The sequence below is a fragment of the Salvelinus sp. IW2-2015 genome, unplaced genomic scaffold (assembly GCF_002910315.2).
Source record: "Salvelinus sp. IW2-2015 unplaced genomic scaffold, ASM291031v2 Un_scaffold909, whole genome shotgun sequence".
In the NCBI taxonomy this organism is placed as follows: domain Eukaryota; kingdom Metazoa; phylum Chordata; class Actinopteri; order Salmoniformes; family Salmonidae; genus Salvelinus; species Salvelinus sp. IW2-2015.
In genome coordinates, this window is record NW_019942642.1 from 17,853 (window position 1) to 31,026 (window position 13,174).

The window sequence follows — 13,174 nt, forward strand, 5'->3', positions numbered from 1 at the left end:
TGACCTGCCAGGGGCCGCCGCTACCTCATAGTACTTCCACAGGCCTGACGCAGAGAGCGCAGAGAACAGAATAGAAAAAAGCGAAGCAATGGAGTGAAAGATGTAGATTTAAACAGAAGAGCGGGCAAGAAGGAATAGTTTGTAGAAGTTCGCTATTCTCAAGCTAGTCATGGGAGTATCATCAGGGTACCCCTGTCCGGGACGCGTATCACTCAGGGTACCCCTGTTCCGGGCGGTATTTCATCAGAGTACCCCTGTCCGGGGTATCATCAGAGGCATACCCTGATCCCGCGGGAGGTATCATCAAGGGGCTACCCCTTGTCCGGGGTATCATCAGCGAATACCCCTGTCCATTGGGAGGTATCAGCAGGTTACCCCCTGTCCGGGCAGGGAATCATTCAGTACCCCTCGTCCGGAGGAGGATCATCAAGGGTACCCCTGTCCCGGGCGGATAATCATCAGCAGCGTACCCCTGTCCGGGCGTATCATCCCAAGGGATACCCCTGTCCATGGGTTATCATACAGGCGATACCCCTTGTCCGGAGGTAATCATCCAGGGTCACCCTGGATCCAGGCGCGATATCCATGTCAGCAGCGTAACCCCTGTCTACATGGGTAACGATCAGCGGTACCCCTGTCGCCGGCGAGGGATCCAATCAGGCGTTACCCCTGTCCAATGGGGTATCATTCTCAGTACCCCTGTCCGAGGCGCGTAAATCACGGAATGGGGCCACCAGTAGTCTCCACTTGACCCCTCCATGTCCAGCCCTCCAGATATATTATGCCTGAACAGTAGTTGATTGGTGCTCGGGGGCTAGGTCATTCTCTACTCATCTGGAGTACTCTCTCCTGTCGATAATACCAGTGTCCGTGCTTAATATTAAAGTATGCTCTACTCTCACTTCATCTCCTTTCTCTCTTCATTCTCTCTCCTCGGAGACCTGCAGCCCTACGACCACTGCAGTCAGGAACGACCCGCGCATGATGACTCCTTGACTGTCCCCAGTCCACCTGCGCCTTTGCTGCGGTCTCCAGTTTCAACTTGTTCTGCCCTGCGGTTACTCGGAACCCTGACCCTGTCACCACCGGACGTGCTTACCTGTCCCCAGACCTGCTGTTATTCAACTTCCTTAATGAATCGGTATGAAAAGCCAAACTTACATTCTATTCCTGAATTATTATATTGACCAATGAACTCTGGTAATATATTCATGAACACTTATTGAACCAATCTTTGCCATCTTGGCCATGTTCTGTTATAATCTCCACCCGGCACAGCCAGAAGAGGACTGGCAACCCCTCATAGCCTGGTTCCTCTCTAGGTTTCTTCCTAGGTTTTGGCCTTTCATGGGAGTTTTTCCCAGCCACCGTGCTTCTACACCTGCATTGCTTGCTGTTTGGGGTTTTAGGCTGGGTTTCTGTACAGCACTTCGAGATATTAGCTGATGTACGAAGGGCTATATAAAATAAACTTGATTTGATTTGATGATGGGAATAATTGCTCCACTTAATTTTCTAGTATGAAGGAAACATCAATCATGCAACTCTCCATTGTCTTCCAAAATGTTTTTCTGACATCAATCTCAGACATGTCAGAGGTTATGAAAGGAGTCTCTACCCTCTAGATCCCTTGGCAGAAAACCATTGTTCAAAAAGATAGCATTAAACAGTGATGCCAAGTGCAGTGACACCATTCACTCACAGATGGTGCTTGACGTTATTGTTTTTGTGATCCACTTATTTTTCCCCAGAAATGTAAGTCTAACAAAACACATGCCACCTCAACTCATTCGCCTAATGTTGTAGTTGATGATATGCTCCGGAACTTTGGCGAATACTAAGTATTTTTTAAACCTGCCGCTTTGGGCTGGATGTGTCAATCTGCAGTTTTACCTAAATTAGCCACAAATCCCTAGTTTGAAAGCGACAGTTTTTCTGTGCTACGCRATTTTCCCACACGTGAGCAAGACCCCTAGCAATTTGAGTTCCAGCCAATGAGCTTCAGCCCCTCGCAATTTGAGTGAAAGCTAGCAAGATGCACACAGAGCAGAGTGAGAGAGAAAGCAATGACGTGGTGCACATATGTGAGGTAGTACACKATTTTCGGGGACCACTTTTGGCTTATGAGTGCTACTTTCAGAACTACTGGCTAAAAAGTATACAGAAGTACCGGAGAATTTCTTTAAGTAATGGTACTCTGTTATGATCTGTGTGGTTATCTTTAGAATTATTACCAGACACCAACGGAATAATTAAAAGCTGGCAGAACTTGTTCAGATGTTGCAGAGCGCCATGAGAGATCATTTCAGAGACAGTTGTTTTTAACTCAGGATGAACTCCTAGCCTCTGATACTGTAGTTACTGTAGATGCCCTTGTCTTTCTGCACAGGGGGCACTGTCTTCTCAGAGGCCATAGTAAATCATAAGAGAGATTTAGGGCTGTCCCCGACAAAAACAAATCTTAGTCGAGAGTCGTCTGTTCTTTCGACCAATAGATTGCTCCAAATTTAAAAACATGTATTTTTCCATTTATAGACACACCCTATGTTTGAATAAAATCAACTATATGCAGGCTACTTAGCTTGTCTGATGCTTTAAGCACTGCGATTAAAAATGAAGACACAAATTACTAAAGAGGAAGCCAGAGATCAATAAGCCTAACCTGTTCCTGACCCGACCCTCCTCCTCTCGCTGCTGCCGGGCTTCGCAGATTCTGCCATTATTCTCCTGAAGTTGCCAGTAATAGGCTACACCAGCGGTTGGCAACCTTTTCCATTTGGAGTGCCAAGTTATCATACCGTTTCATTTAATTTATATTAAAGTCCTCATGTCTCAAAATCAATGTCATGTGGTTAATCACAATTCTATCTAAATGAAAATTATTCAAATAAAAAAAATTATTCTATTGCCGTTGCCAATATGTAAAAATATCCTGGGCTCTCAGTTTCCCAAACAGACACAGCTGTAGGCTATTTGCGCAAGGGATAAGAATTAATCAGGCAGGCCTATTTTATGARGTTTCAACCGGATCAGAYCATGAGATTTTTTCACCCTTTCATGCTGAGTGGTTATCAAAAGGGATCGAATTTTTCAATTAGGCTACGTTAAGGAACTATTGTCATTCTCAATGGATGTAAAAACAGACTGTTTATTTGCTGTTTGAGGCGAAGGAAAGATGACTTTGAGAAGCTCCACAGTGATGGTGAGTTAAGACAATCAGAAATAGTATCAGATCCCCAAATGGGCACATTTATTTATTATATACGTGTAATCAGGTGCATGTACTTACTCAAGATTGACAGGAGCGCTTCAAACAAAAGACAGTGAATAAATTGACAACTCGGAAATGGAATGAAATAAACCAAAACTTAGGATGTGTATTCTGCCAACAACGTTTCCACTCCTACAATGACAACGGTAAGACTGTAATAATAATATAGTTTTTAGCACCTGGTATTCCCAGGCGATCTCCCGTCCCAGTACTAACTAGGCCCGATGGACACAAGCATATTTTTTTTTACCCCGTTTTCTCCCCAAATTAGGTCCCTTGGCTCATCTCTGCAACTCCTCAATTGGCTTGGGAGAGGCGAAGGTCCTCCGAAACATGACCCGCCTGGCCGCCTACTTCTTATCACACTGCTCACTAACCCGGATGTCAGCCGCACCAATATGTCAGAGGAAACACCGTTCAACTGATGACCGGAGTCAGCTTGCAGYCGCCCGGCCCTGTCACAAGGAGTTGCTAGAGCACGATGAGCCAAGGGAAGCCGCACCGGTCACCCTCCCATACCCCGGATGGCCAATTGTGAGCAGTCCTATGGGGCTCCCGGTCACGGCCGGTTGTGACACAGCCTGGGATCGAACCCCGGGCTGTAGTGATGCCTCAGTACTGTGGTGCAGTGCTTTTTGACCGCTGTGCCACCCAGGACCTGTAATTATGATAAGATATTGAATGTATTAACATAAATTACCATAACAAAACAAACATTCCAAATGAGAAATTATGGTAATTAACGGTAAATGTACTACTGGTGATACTGTGGTCTGCCATCCCTGTGGCCTCAAAATGGATTAGTCCACATAATTTAAAATATATATATTTGCCACTGCTCGACTAAAAACATCTTGGTCAAGCAACAGCCTATCGACCAAACAATCGACCAATCGACTAATTGGGGTCATCCTTACAGAGATTACACTTGTTTGTGGTTATGAGTAGTACTTCAGACMCAAATMAACCRTGTCAGACATTATCAGTACCGGATCAAGGTTGGCAGTTGAGCATTATCCTCTGAACCCTGCATGTGCCACATGCGGAAGCAACTTCCCACCAGTGAGTGTGAGTCCGGTTCTGCTGGGCATTGGGACCGGTCCCATGGGCCTAATTGGACCCTTGGGAGCAGTGAAACAGCCATCGCACTGCCCTGTGAATTCCATCCTGTAGCCTCATGCCAATAGGACTGGCACCAGTACACCCTTACCCTGCTGTGCCACTGTCCCTCCACACAAGGCTCCTCTGTCTGGTTCATGCCCAGTGCCGTCTGAGCGGAAATGGCCTCCCCTGTTCCTGCCCAGAAATCCAATTACCAGCCAGCTGACCTGGAGTGGCACCTCCTACTCATTTGGCTCCTGTGCAGGGACAGCAGAGGTACCGAAATATCTCAAAGTGAGGTGTGAAACCATCASAAAGAGCAGTATTAAGACAGTATCAAAACACAYTCTTGCTAACTRTTCCCCATTCATACAAAGGGTTGCCATTGTATTTTTTMCTTCACACTACACAATGTGGCTTTTATACACWAAAGGCTCTGCCTTCATGTCTTTCAGACACAATGGTGYATGCTGCCGTTTGGTACATAACTTTTAGGGTCAGTTTTTCTACTCAAGTGTGGTCAAATGAGCTCTATAAAATGCTCTCAATACAATGAGCCAAATAAAGGCTTCAATAAAACAGTTCAGGGATGACAGAACAATCGCTGCCTCCTCAGGGGTCAAAGCCAATGCTGTAGTCCTTGTGCTTCAAATACAGAGGCGGTTTAACATCCTCCCCTGACAGCTTGTGAGTAGGAATTCAGCATCGCCTTTACCACCACAGAACATGAGATATTTCCATGTAAGCAATATCATGCTCTGCTGTATTCTGTTGTGTTTCCTGTCTCCTGACTACTTCAGTCTCCTGTACCAGTACATTAATGGTTGCTTGGGGCTAAAACTAAAGACGCAAACTAGACGTTAGTCTACTCATTAACTTGGTAACGTTACTTTCAAACATAGGGCCTCCTATTGTTCAAAAGCCTTCAGCTTCCAGAAGCCTCAGAGTATATGTCGAGGAAGCATTTCCATGGTTCCTGTGTCAATAAGAGGTGGGCTCTAACATATGTYCTCACAGGTGATCTAATCAGTCAAATACCTTATATCATTATTAGGTCTATCTATGGTAAAATTGGGTATAGAAAACATATCGAGTTGACATTAAAAGAAGTGTACGTTTGTGCACCTATGGACTGCAACTAGAAATACTATATAGCTTGGTGTTTCACTTATCACAGAAAAAAAACTCCTTCACATGGATACAGCACGAAAGCAAAGCTATCCGAATTGAAGATGGTTATCAGAGCTTGATAGTTACAAAAGTTTCAGTAGCAGTCATACAGGGTTCATTATAGCATTGTTTACACCTTGCGCTAACATGTGATCTGATCAATATGATCCAATAACTATGTGATCAAGGTTTGTCGTGTCTACACATTGTATTAAAATGTGTCTCTTATCCGTGCACTGTGTCCGCATTGTGACCAGATTAGCTGGTGCCTCCCTGTAAGCAAATTATTTGAGATATTCTTTCAAAATAACATGAATGTATTTATTTTAAGACAATTACTGATGCTGTAAATCAATGTTGGTATCTGTCAATGATGTTTGAGGCTGGTATAATGATAATTTAAATAGTTTGACCATTCCAGATCTGTTTACACTTGACTGATATCCAGACACAATCCGTGCCTGACTACCTCAGGAAGATCTGATCAAATCAAATCACAATGTGTCTTTTCATCGTCTACGRCTGTCTAAAAATGTGGGCACAATCAGAATGTTGACAAGATCAGGACAAAAGGCGCATGTTAGAACTAGGTATGAACAGGGCTTCTGTTACAGGCGGTGATCTTCACCAGTCAAGTTGGTTACAGAAACAGTGAGGACCCTAAATGAGGAGCTAAGTCATATTTTGTAACATGCTGCCCAGAGTCATTTCTGTGGAAATAACCTTTTAGGTCCTGTGTGTGTATGTGTATGTGTATGTGTGTGTGTGTGTGTGTGGTGTGTGTGTGTGGTTATTGTTGTGTGTGTGTGTGTGTGTGGTGTGTGTTGTGTGTGTGTTTGTGTGTGTGTGTGTGTGTGTTGGTGTGTGTGGTGTGTGTGTTGTGTGTGTGTGTGTGTGTGGGGGTGTGAGAGGCTGTTGGTTATAGTGCCTGTGGGCAGATGTTGACCCTGGAGCTCATGCTGAAGGGGCTGGTCTGACAAGCGAAGGTAGTGTGTGTGTTTCTCTGGAGGAAAAGAGTAAAGACAGAGAGGTGGTGGCTTGAGTCAGGGAGTGGAAGTACTGAACAAGTACTGAGGCTGGGATCAAATGAACGGAACTGATTAACTGATCAACTTTGCTGTGTATAATCAATCTATTACTAAAGCAATACATATAGTATTACCAAACACATGAATTTAGAACATAATATCTCTCATTATGTCCACACATTATTGCATTATTGCTATGACACATCACTATAAGTGAAAACTAGCCAGAACACTGAGGAAAACAAAAGACAATGCGGATAGAGTRCAAGATTAGGGTGGGGGATTAGACACCCAGCCCACAGAGGTAGAGCCAGGGGCRCTGACAGCCTGTCACAGGCAGGCCTGTCTGAGGGAGCAGAGCGGGAGAAGAGGGCCCCGGGGGACCAGRCAGGCTGGGGTGAGAGGCCACTGATGTAGCAGGGGCACCGTTCAGCTCTTGTCTCCATCACTGAGAGACACTGTGGCGTCAGCAGAGCATTGGGCCGTAGGGCGATATCACAGTGACAGATACATACCCTCTTCGTGGAACACACACAGAGAGACATTTTGAGGTTTTAAAGCTAATTTCCTGCAATTTTACACATTTTGCCATGGCTTATGTCGTGTTCTTATGCTATCTGAGTGACTCAAACATTATAACAAAATCAATGGGGGCCATGACATTTTTTTAAATTTTAGATTCTCCCTGAGTTTTTATTTTGGTGATATTTTGATGATCTTATTTAAAAATATATAGGTCCATTATCTTTTCAACATATTTTATATCTGGTTTAAGTCGTATAAGTTCACACTGAAAACGTTTCACCTTCCTGAAAGTCAAGACAGACTGAATTTCCTTACAAAAATGCAGACATTCATTTTATGGCACCTCTAAGCATCGCAAATAGCAGGATATTACCTTCCATGGCATTTGATATGCAAAAGTACATCACATTGTTTGAGGATTTCGTTATTTACACCTCATTCAGTCCGTTATGACCTGGCTGTGACAGGAACTTAATGGTAGACTGCAGATACTTGAACACACTGTGCAGTCCTTACACAGTCAAGCTATGACTGAACCACAATAAAACAAATGGAAAAGGAATATCTAGCATCTACAGTTTCAACAAAATGATGTGGTATTATGCACTGAAAGTGTCTGATAGCTTTCCCTAAACATTAACCTTACAGCCAAAAAAGAAATTGCCTTCCTAATCCAACCTATCCAACTGCATCACCAGATAAAATGAAATTAATTAATATAAATATCCCTTCAGGGATTAGTCGGTTCCTCAAACGTTCATACACCCTCTAGAACAGGGATTAGTCGGTCCCGCTGACTTTCATACACCCTCTAGAACAGGGATTAGTCGGTCCCTCTGACTTCATACACCCTCTAGAACAGGGATTAGTCGGTCCCGCTGACTTTCATACACACTCTAGAACAGGGATTAGTCGGTCCCGCTGACTTTCATACACCCTCTAGAACAGGGATTAGTCGGCGCGGTCCCTACCTTACGTACCACCCTCCTAGAACCAAGGGGATTACTTGGTCCATCGTGACCTTCATCACCCTCTAAACACATATTAGTTTCCCCTGGACTTCATTCCACCCTCTAGAACTAGATTAGCTTAGGCCCTCTACTTTCAACTAGCCCTCTAAGAACAGGGGATTAGTTGGGCCCTCGTGACTTCATAGCACCCTTCCTAGAACAGGATAGTCGCCCCTCTACTTCAACCACCTCTAGAACCAGGATTAGTTCCCTTCACTTCAGACACCCCGCAGAACCTCGACGCATACACCCGCTGAACAGCAAAATGACTGCCCCGGACCACCCCAAACAATGAGGGCCCCGACTGTCAACATCCACCTACACAGAAGGCCCCCACCAACACCCCCGAAATCAAGAGGCCCCACCAATCCAACCACCAACACCCCTGAAACCAAACCCCGACTGGCAAACCGCTACGAAAACGCCCCCCCTGTCCCCCTGACCGCGACATGGAATGGCACCGAAGATTAAAAACCGCCGCCACCGGGCCTAGCCTAATTGCAAAGGAAAAAACAAAAAACCTGGCAGACACTAGCGCCCTCCATGGAAGAGTTTTGACACCCCTGCTCTAAACAAGGAATTAATGTGGAAGTATTTGTGTTGCGCATCTATTAGCTTCCCATTACTCATATTAAATACATAAATATATTCTGTTGAACACTGTATATTCGTCTGGCGCGAATCCTTGAATGGCCTAAAAGAAAACATAATAATTGATGATATCATTGCAGAACACAACAAATAACAGCTCCAGAACATCACAACCACACGGCCGTCAGTCAGCAGCATCAATGTTACAGCCAGCATGTTAGTTGGCCCTCCGGCGCTTAGGTTGCGCAGTGGTGGGTCGAGGGGACGACGGGGAGCGTCGGAGACCGTGGGACACGGTAATAATCATAAGGTGTGACATCCTGCACCAATTTGTTTAAGTCGCCTTGACGATAAGCGAGCGTTCTGCTAAATATTGACTTAACATCGGTTAAATTAATGTAATAAAACTATTAGTATAGCACAGCCATGTCAGTCATATATGTGCGGTAAATTTATAATATTTAGCAGTAATCAGCACATGTCGAGTCAAGCGGATAATATATAATCCAGTGTACAGTAAGCCAGCATCGGTGGTAAGAATGATAATATAGTTATTACATTCAGCAGCCCCCTATGTATCACAGTGAGACGCCGGGGGGTCAATTCTTCATGTCTATAATATCAGTTAGTAGGGCGGCCACCAAACCACAGCATGTTAGTGAGCGTAATATTAATATATTAGTCAGCAGCTAGCCAGCATGTCACAAGGTAACTATAACATCAGTTAGCAGCCGCATGTTAGCTAAGGGGACGAAGGCACCGCGGGGTAACTATAAATATAAAGTAGCGAACTATACTATTAAGCATATGATCCAGTTCTATAGCAATTGGCATGATTGTAAAGGTAATCATCAATTTATACTGGAAACATGCAGTGCAGCACGACTACCATTTTATCTGTTATCATTACGTTACTCTAGCTGTACATGCTGCTACTTTATATATAATTACCTGACTAACAGGCCGTCAATACTAAGCTACTGATTATATTTAAATAAGTTACCAGCTAGCATATGTGTACTATAGACTTTACATTCTAAAGTCATCTAGCAGACGCTCTTATCCAGGACCGGCGACATCGGCTTACCAACAATGTGGGCTGTGCAAACTTCATACTCCAACTCTATATGTATGATGATCAGTCACCAGGGTCACTCAAATCGAGTTGTACTGCGTGACTACTATATCTATAACTGACTGCTGAACTAACACGTGCTTCGGCTACAACATTGCCTGCGTGCACTACTATATTATATTACGCTTACTACACATGCTTTGGCTACTTAACAATGCTGCGTCAACTATATCTATATTATACTCTCACTGAGTAACAACAGTCTGCTATAACTACTTATTTAATATGTGTAGCGAACTCTAGTACTGCACATGACTTAGCTAGCTACGGCAGAATATCAACTAATCAATAATCCCTCAACCTATACATGTGAATCTGCTTACCGTCTTTAGCTTAGGTTCTAGGATCTAATACCTGTTACTAAGGTCGAATGCTGCTACTCTGGTTTTGCAATAATAACGACTTCAAATTATTCCAGTTTATATGAGTGATTAAGGTCATTCTTAGCAGACAGGCGTCTTTATCACGGTAGCAGTCGTGTTGCAAGCGCAGTGCTTTATTTACATGTCAAGTTCTTTCGCTTTATATCTTTATATAGAGTCCCGAAACTATGCACACACACTCGTATTAATGAATTAGTGTTAGTATACGCTATGCACGTGTTTACTCACACTCTCTAGCGTGTGGTCATGGTCCGCATTAATATGTATTAGTAGGATAAAGTCTGACGGGAGAGACACGACTGGGTGCATAAATAAATACGTTCGTCGTAATAGGCTAAGATGCGCAGTGATGTATGACCGTTTGATATATGTAAGCCTCAATAATGCAACTGGGCAGAGGAACTGAAAACTAAATATGCCTCCTCATGCTCTCACTATGCTGTTAAGAGGGGTCAGCCTATACATATGCGATGGCTGCTATAAAGAAGTCGCTCTCAGAGGGATCCATTAATCATGCATTACCATGAGACTCAACATATATCACAGCTCGTCAATGATACTCTTAAGACTGAGCTCAGGGATGTAAATCATGTATAAAGTCAAGTATGACGATAGTACCTGTCTTACTCATCACTCACACGATTGATCAGGCTGGTACTCATAATTATTATTTTATACCTTTACTGACATCCTGCTTCTACGTTTCCTAGATAGTGGGAGTTATTGATATATAACTATAGTTCATGTCAAGCTGTATGTATATCACGTCATCTATATTAGGGACCTTAATATACCCTTTAACATTACCACACTTATAGCTCCAGTACCTAATGAGCGGTGTAGGAAGTAAGTTAAGTACTAGACATCGTGTACTGAACTTTATATAACTAATGCTTAGACGACATTATTTCTATATAGTTCATTACGCACTTTGTTACGTAGGAGCTAAACTGACTAACTTACCCGGTGATATCTATTGCATAGTGAGATACATTATAACAACAGTATGTGATGTCAGCGTGCTAATATTGACTAATATGTCTACGGTTACATTTAGGCGTATTCACAAGTCAACTTAATTCGCGCCATGGGTTCGCTGACTTGAGTCGCGAGATGCCGACTTACAATGTATGAACTATTGGTACGAGGGGTGCATGTAATCTCACCCTAATATACCGATTATTACCTCATACTGACATACGTTTGCGCGTGATCTAGAAGTATACATTAATTAGAGTAAGTACGTACAGGGCACTACACTGTTACTAACTTTAGCTCGTGAATCAATCTCTATAAGCTACTAATCCCTGTCATATCAGTAGTCGTTTGGCGTACAGTTATGTGTGACAACTGTCTTTATAGTCTAGTAGAACACGGGTGAAACCATTGACTGCGTATAATCCCTAGCATTACAACATATGTGGAGCATGGGCTTAATCGTAATGAAGTCATGTATTTGACGACCTTCACTAAATCTCCACATCGTGCTTCCTAACGAGGGTTGTTATAGTGAAGTTGACAGCCTACATGTGGAGACTGACCAATGAGTCCATGCTAACATACACCTTGTTCTATATTGAGAGCTAGCATTGGCAATACTCCGTTTATGGATAGTGCGAGAACGGTGGCTACGACAAACTCGCATGCTACATCCTAATATTCACCATTTTTATCATTAAGCAGCTGCTCTCTCATGATAGTCAGTAGCATGTGCAGCGATGCTTACTGATGTCATATATACTAATAATTCTAACTCCTGTCCCTATTAGCAGTTAACGATGTTGTACTGAACTACGTCAGCCTATTATATTGGTACAACTTTACTAACATCTGCTGAATAATATGACTAGATAACAGAGACAAAAATATTACTCGTTTAACTCTTCACCAGTAGTCTATGCGAGGTAGCTTATAACAATGCGTCACTAGCTATGGGATTGTAATATATTACCTTACTAACATGCTGCTACTAATATTTAATATATACTATCCAGTCCTAGATACCGAACTAGCCCAGTCTCTCCTGTTTTGCGTAGCTACATAGATGTGATTATGAAAGTATCTAAAAGTCTACGGGGTAACTATTAATATAGACCACGATGGCTGACATACTTCTATAATTCCCATGTTGATTAGCCTATGTACGCTCGTGGCGTGTTCTATATGCAGTCCATGCACTGGTCTGAGGACCTATATTAAATTAATAACCTTCATCACCCTTAACAGTGGACCTCAACTCCTACTTATGTTAATACTTACTCAGAGGGTTGTCTAACTGGTACTGGCGCGAACATAGAATCAATGCCGCTATCGAGTTTTATAAGTATATACCTCACTAACCATGCTTAGCTACTATTATTATATTACCCCTTGACCGCTGAACACGTCATGATCTCCTCGTACTCTAATCTATATAGAGATATGCGGTAGCGTGATTATTACCCCTTAATGATGTACCCATGGTCTTTGGAAGCGGATAACGCTGAGACTAATCTAATTATAATCACTCATGTATAAGGCGTATTCATTTACTAACATGCTAGTTAATAAGGTCCATAACTTATATATTTGCTTATTTAGTTATTACATTCTTACGGGTGATTAGCAAGTTTAATTGTGCATTTAGCAGGCGACGTCTAGGCGTTTATCCATGGATGAGGAGACTAGGCAATTTCATCGCAAATTTTTTGGCCTAGTGTAGCAGCGGATTATGCTAATCGAGATTGGTTAGGAGTTACTGCAGACACTTCTCATTATGCAGACACTACTCCCACTCTGAGCGTCAATAACATTGGCTCGCACTGGACTCAGATACACATGTAGACTTTATACTAAACTGACAAGTAGCATGACTGATGCTAGACTATTCCAGCTAACTTGTCTCTCCACTATTGTATTATTTACATCGTGTTTCCAAACCATCTATTACCTACTCCTTGCTATATCTCTCTTTCTTCTCG

At 43.0% G+C, this 13,174-nt stretch overlaps 1 protein-coding gene across 1 annotated transcript in view; it reads right to left on the reverse strand.

The window, feature by feature from the left end:
- LOC112069107 (sphingosine kinase 1-like) overlaps positions 1 to 13,174 on the reverse strand; it is a 22,867-nt gene that overhangs the window by 6,462 nt on the left and 3,231 nt on the right. Inside the window, exon 2 of the mRNA XM_070438409.1 lies at positions 5 to 44. Coding sequence (XP_070294510.1) covers positions 5 to 44 — 40 coding nt within the window. The remainder of the gene's footprint in view (positions 1 to 4; positions 45 to 13,174) is intronic.